The 6698-nt window shown below is 26.1% G+C and overlaps 1 protein-coding gene across 1 annotated transcript; it reads left to right on the top strand.

The window, feature by feature from the left end:
• The first annotated feature begins 205 nt into the window (after positions 1 to 205).
• On the top strand, positions 206 to 2635 carry LOC111310731 (uncharacterized). The gene is made up of 6 exons (XM_089763373.1): positions 206 to 647; positions 784 to 898; positions 1385 to 1466; positions 1586 to 1637; positions 1738 to 1792; positions 1949 to 2635. The coding sequence occupies exons 1-6, from the start codon at positions 252 to 254 to the stop codon at positions 2026 to 2028; spliced, it is 780 nt and encodes a 259-aa protein (XP_089619499.1). The 5' UTR covers positions 206 to 251; the 3' UTR covers positions 2029 to 2635.
• Positions 2636 to 6698: the final 4063 nt, after the last annotated feature.

Genomic DNA, 6698 nt, shown 5'->3' with positions numbered 1-6698 from the left:
AGCCTTCCAGGGCCCATATGTGCTTTGAACAAGAAATTCTTTTCCGCTGGCATGTGGTGTAACTTAATCCCAAACACATGATGCATCCAGAACTCCCTCTTGGTCTTGCATGAAAAGCTATTGTCCTTACCAAGAAGAAAAGCAACATAAATTCTTTGCCTAGTTGACAATCTTAGAGTGAATACCTCAAATATGGTATCTTTAAGACATCATCAAATGCAATTAAAATCTACTTCTTCTTCTCGTCTGTCATGGCTTCTGTTCAATATTGTTTAGGATCTTGCCTGGGCCAAAAGAGGAACTTCAAGGCATTATCTATTGTTCAACCAGGCAATACTAGGCATTCCATCAACCTAGTCACAAAACAGCCCAACTATAAAGCCACATTTTCACAACTATCAATAGATGGCGAGAATCAACCGAATTTATATGACAATAAGAGAAAAGAAAAACAATGGAGGGTCTATTGCAGTAATGATGGGTCATGTGGGATTGCTCCCCAGTGGTCCACGCCATCAGTATTAGACTTGGTCCAGGATTTCTATAGTGCCATCAACGTCAAGGACACCCAAAAATTGGACCAACTTCTTTCACATGATTGTCTATTCCAGGACCTCATATTTTACATTCCCTTTAGCGGAAAACAGGTATTTCTTTAACCTCTTTAAACGTTCTGTAACTTCTTTTGTAGACACTTGATTAAATGTTGCCTCTAGTCTAGTATTATCTTTCTCCAGTAACCAAAATGTACAACTGAAATCAGTCTGATATTGCTGTTTGCAGAGTATCATTAACTTTGTGCAAGAACTAATGGATGCAATGGGACAAAATGTTCATTTTGTCATTGATAGTTGGATGGAAGGCGAGAACTTAACTGCGAGTGTAATTTGGCATCTAGGTTAGCATTGCAGACCTTTCATTTTAATTTGTCCAATCCATCCTTATAAATCTAGGTTAGCCTATGCTTGGTTCCAACTTTGATCCCAGCCCTGAACGACCTATATTAATCAGGTTTTTAAACCAGCTGGAGGCCCTTTTCTTTAATTATGCGTGGAAAAAATATTATAGAAACAGAGAAAGGGATAATCATACCTGAAATGATTTCTTAGCTGAATTCCTTATACATGATATAAGACCAATTACCAACAGACGGTTGGCTAGTTCAATTGAGAGAATGTGTTCATTTCTTTGTTCCTTCTATTCTAATCTGCCAGGAGGTAGTAGACAAGTAATTTTTCATAAATTTGCTATGTTCGGTATGGATAAATTTGCTTAGACCGACCCAAAAAAAGGATATACTTGATAGTACCCAAGAACTCTGCAGTAGAACTGCTTAATTAAAAAAAAGATATAAGAATAATTACACTAGTTCAATTTCTTGTAGAATGGAAAGGCAAAGAGTTACCATTTACGAATGGTTGCAATTTCTTTGAATGTCAACAGGTTGATGGAAAGCTTATTATCAGGTACAACTTCTGCCATCTGAAATTAAATTGTAATGTCTAAGCAAATGAAACAGAGTTTCTTTGCTAAAAAAGGAAATGAATCTGGATTCTGGAAATGACAACTTGTTAATTATATGCAGCAAAATCACCGGAGTGGAAGAATTACCGGTGAAACCTGGAGATTTGGTGCTGGTATGAAATTACAACAGAACATATATATATATATATTTGATTAAAAAATTTCCATCTGCTCCCAAGTTTTTTATGTTGTCTCATTTTTGTTACTTTGCAGAAACTATTGAAGGCAGTAAGCAGTGTTTTTGACAGCTTCCCTTTTGCAGCTGAACGTATGTTATAACATTTTCCAATCAAATCATTTTATTAGCGAAGTTATTTTTCTACAATCCTCAATGATAGCTTCACCATTCCTTCATATATAGGAAGTCTCAAATTCATTGGTTGCTATACATAAGGCTAATTTTCTTTTCTCACATTCTTTGCAGAGTTGCTGACAAAATCCCAGGGAACACATGAGGGAATAATCAAGCTTCTAGAAATGCTTGGTGCTTTTAAGAAGAACTAATCTCTGGCTAGCGTTGCCAGAATTAATCTGCTGTTACGGAGCCTGAAATACAGAATTGTGAAGCCGATGTAATCAGATAGAGAAGTCAAAATCGAAATTAAATGAGTATTAAAGAATTGGTTGACTTTTAGGAACATATAAACTAAATCTGACAGGTTGAAATCGTTCAATGTATACAAAATTGCGTATTGTAGGTATTATTAATTTTAAGTGGCTTTATTACAGTCAACCAAATTCACATGCTCCGGAAATAAAGGCGTCAAGGTGATGATCGGATTGGATAAATGAGAAATTTTATTTGTACAAGAAAGCAGAGAATAATCTGCTACTATGCAGTGAATTCAAATATTTGTTTTTAAGAAGTAATAGTTAATAAGTTTGAACTTAAAATTTAACATTTGCAATTATTTTTCTTATTCTTCACCTTTTTATTAAAAAAAAAAATACTATGCAGTAACTAACACCCTATACAGCAAGAATCAAAGAACAATACAATGTAAATAAAAGATTTATAAAGAATCCCCTAATCTCTAACTCTGTCAAAAGAACTTGCTCATATAAAAGTTCTATTTTGAAACAGTTTGTTACACCGAGGTAAAAAGAAAAAAAATGTCATGATTCAATGTGTATAAAGTTCAATTTAGTTATAAAAATATAACAATTTACTACCATTTTTTTTTAAAACAAACAAAAGTTATGTTAATCTTAAATGTAACATTCCAATTTTTAGAACTTGAATTTCTAATTTGAGAATTTGATACTAGCTAGAATCCTGAAAATTATAATTCATAGGATGACAGAATTACATCTTATTTTGTAATTCAAGATGTACAAAATCGAAAATATATACATGAAACTGCTCTCTCTCTCTCTCTCTCTCTCTATATATATATATATATATATATACTAGTTTTCTTTCACGTACTATGTACGTAATTGTTAATCAAATTATAATTTTAAAATAATAAAATAATTTTATTACTTTTATAGTAATAAAATTGAAATAACTATCATCATACTAGATTAAATTGAAAATATAAATTTAAGTTTTAAAAAAATAAATACAACAAAAAATTTTAATTAAAATTTCAATAAAAAATAAATATTTAATCTTTCTCTATTTTGACTTGTTTTAAGTCTTGTGTTTTTAGATCATCATCTTCATTCATTGTTTATATATTTTTCTTTCTTTTTAAATTTTTTCAGAAGATTATCTTCTACCACAATCGAATTCGATTTTGTACTTTCATTTCTTATTTATTTTATATTTTTTCTCGAGCTTTTTTTTAAAACATTTTTTGTAGTGGATTTTTATTTTCAATTTTATAAATTTTTGAGGCAATCAATCATTGTTGAACTTATTTAAACTCTTGCTTTTTATCTATTTCCTATTTAAAATTTAAATTCTTTATTTTGATTTGAAATATTTTGTTATAAAGTTTTTGTTGCTTGAAATAAAGTAAATATATGATGTTTTCTTTTTCATGATCACTTACCTCTGATTTTGATATGTACTTAATTATGTCATATAAATCATTTTGTAGTTTAATTTTATGGTAAAAAATTGCATACTTATATGAATTTTACTAATTAAAAAATATTACATAAACATATTCTAAAAAAAAGGATTTGAAGCAATCAAGAATTATTAATATCTCGATGTAATCATCAATGATGTTTATTTATGTATTTGGAAGGGATATTGACTAAAACTACTTTTAATATCGAATATTGGTTTCTTAAAGAGCCACAAATATGTATAACTTACTAAAATATGTTATAATAAAAGTTTAAATAACACACTTTACTTAAAGATATATCTTATCATAATCAAATGGTATTTTTATGTTGTTCTTTAAATATTGAAATACTCCTCTCAATTAATTTGGTTCAATATTATTATTGTTTGTTAAATAACAAAATATAATAATTCTAAAATTAATAAGATATGACTTATTTTAGATAAATATCAAAAGATATTATTATATTTTGAAGGTAAACTATGTTTTAAATCTTGACTTTAAAATTGATAATGAATATATTTTTAATATTTGAACTCTTTTTTAATTAAAATAGAGTAATTTCTTTACTTGATGAATACTTAATCATATATTTAGTATAAGTCATACAAAAAATTCATCATTTAACCGATATTATTATAAAATTATAATTTATAGAATTCATACTATTATTAGTATTATTAAATCAGGTATTTTAATTTAAAATATTATGTACTTGAGAAAATAACTTATACAGAATTTTTCTATGGCGTTTTCTAATAAATTTGGACTCATTATTTCTTTCTTTCATTTTAAAAATATCTTTAAAGACAATAATTTTTTATATAGTTGCTATTAGCGTTATAAAGGATACCACATAACACAACAATTTATTTTTAGTAAAGATATAGCATTACTCTAGTTACTATTAATTTATTATCAAGTAGACAATCAATGACATACAAATTTAGATAAAGTCATTTCAAATTTTCACTTCAAAAATTGATTTTTTTTTTCAATAAAATTATGTTGTTATAGTAATTGGTATATGAATATTGTTTTAATCATTTATATATGTGTATAATATCCACAAATATTTGTAATTCAATACCTTGGTATTAAATGGCAATAAATATAATTTTTTAAATGAATCAAATATGTTACACATATTAAAAAAATATAGCTCCATATTAATATTCAACCAAAACAAAAAAAAAATTAATAAGTTAGAAATGATTTACTACTAAATTATATCACTAATTTACTATTAAAATATGAATAGTTTATTGTTAAGTTATCCATACTTTACTACTAAGCTAAAATTGATTTATTATAAATTATCATTAATTTATTGTTATCACTTATTTACAACTTAGTTATAACTAATTTATCATTAAGTTATCAATAAATTACGACTAAGTTAACACTGATATATTATTATAACTAATTTATTATTATATTATTAATGATTTATTATTAAATTATCAATAATTTACTATTAAGTTATGAATAATTTACTACTAAGTTATTGATAATTTATTATAAAGTTATAACTAATTTTCTATGAAGTTATAAATGATTTGCTATACAATTATTAATGATTAACTAATTTATTACTAAATTATCATTGATATACAACTAAATTATAAATGATTTATTAGTATGTTATTAGTGATTTACTACTAAATTCAATAATTTACTACTATATTATTATGCATTTACTAATTACCATTGATCAATTACTAATTTTTTAATAATTAGATATTAAGTTATTAATTATTTACTACTAAGTTATAAATTGAATTACTACTAAGTTATTTATGCTTTACTATTAATATATGAGATAATTTTCTTTTTATATAATAACATCATTGTTTCATTCAAATTTAGAATTTTTTTTACTAAATTTTTTTAATGAATAAGTTCATGGTAGGTCTATTCTAGTTCCTAATGATAAAAGTTCTAGCTTTGCTCTTTCTAGTAACCAAGGTTCAATCACTGGTAACTTCAAGTATAGAAAAATATTATCACTAATTAACAAATAAGTTATCAATTACATATTACTATCTTATCACTGATTACTTTTAAATTATCATTAATTTATCACTAAGTTATAGATGATTTACTATTAAGTTATAAATGATTTACTACTAAATTATTGATAATTTACTATTAAGTTATAGATAATTTATTATAAAGTTATTACTAATTTACTATAATTTATTATAAAATTATTACTAATTTATTGTAAAGTTATTGATGATTTACTTAGAAGTTGTTAATAATTAACTAATTTACAACTAAATCATTATTAATTTATACTAAATTATCACTAATTTATAGCTAAGTTATCTGTTAACCTTGAATTGATCCTTATTTTGAAATGACAAAACATTAAAGCTAATGTCCAGAAATAAGGAGCAATATTAGAATACAATTTTGCTTGATTTGTTTTGTGATAACAATTGGTATGCTTCTTGATGACATATCTTTAACAATTGGTATCCTTAACAATTGGTATGAGCTTGGATGCATATGCTTGAATTTATGCTTAATTGCTATTGATGTTTTAAGTTCTAAGCACATATTATGATAACATGATTTATGAGTAGATTGCATATCATTCATTATCCTTTGCTCATAAATTTCATGTAGCAAATATGATGACTTGTGCTAAAATGCCAAATTTGGATACACTTATACTTTTGTACTTGAATACATGTATATGAACTTTGTTGTGCATATTACACTTGATTACTTGCATTCAAAATACTCTTGATATTATTGGTATTAAGCATTTTGTCTTATGCCTTGAATTGATCTCTCTTTCTTTTGAAATGACAAAAATGGGGAGAGAGTTTAGAGATAGTATGCTTATTGCAATTGATATTTCCTCTTTGTGTTTATTTGCTCATTAATTTGCTCATGCCTTTTTGCTATGACAAAAAGGGGGAGAAATATCATATAGACAATTTTGCTTGTGCTTGATATACATATGTTTATGTGTGCTTAATTGCTATATGTGATCTAACATATGTTAGTTGAGTTGTATTGGATTAGGATGCATAAAGTGAGGGGGAGTTTTGCCATTGGATTAGGATGCATTGATTAAGGGGGAGTTTTTCCAAAGTGTTTTTCAAAATCCTAAATGTTTCAAAGAAAGCTTTTCAT

This window comes from Durio zibethinus, chromosome 1, assembly GCF_047325235.1.
Source record: "Durio zibethinus cultivar Kanyao isolate XHJ-2024 chromosome 1, ASM4732523v1, whole genome shotgun sequence".
Lineage (NCBI taxonomy): Eukaryota > Viridiplantae > Streptophyta > Magnoliopsida > Malvales > Malvaceae > Durio > Durio zibethinus.
Note: the sequence above shows the minus strand (reverse complement) of the source record. Positions and strands in the feature narration are given on the sequence as shown.

Coding starts and splice junctions, on each gene's coding strand:
- LOC111310731 (XM_089763373.1), top strand. CDS start 252: ATGGCTTCTGTTCAATATTGTTTAGGATCTTGCCTGGGCCAAAAGAGG. Junction 1,638..1,737: donor AACCTGGAGATTTGGTGCTG/GTATGAAATTAC, acceptor GTTACTTTGCAG/AAACTATTGAAGGCAGTAAG. Junction 1,793..1,948: donor CTTCCCTTTTGCAGCTGAAC/GTATGTTATAAC, acceptor CATTCTTTGCAG/AGTTGCTGACAAAATCCCAG.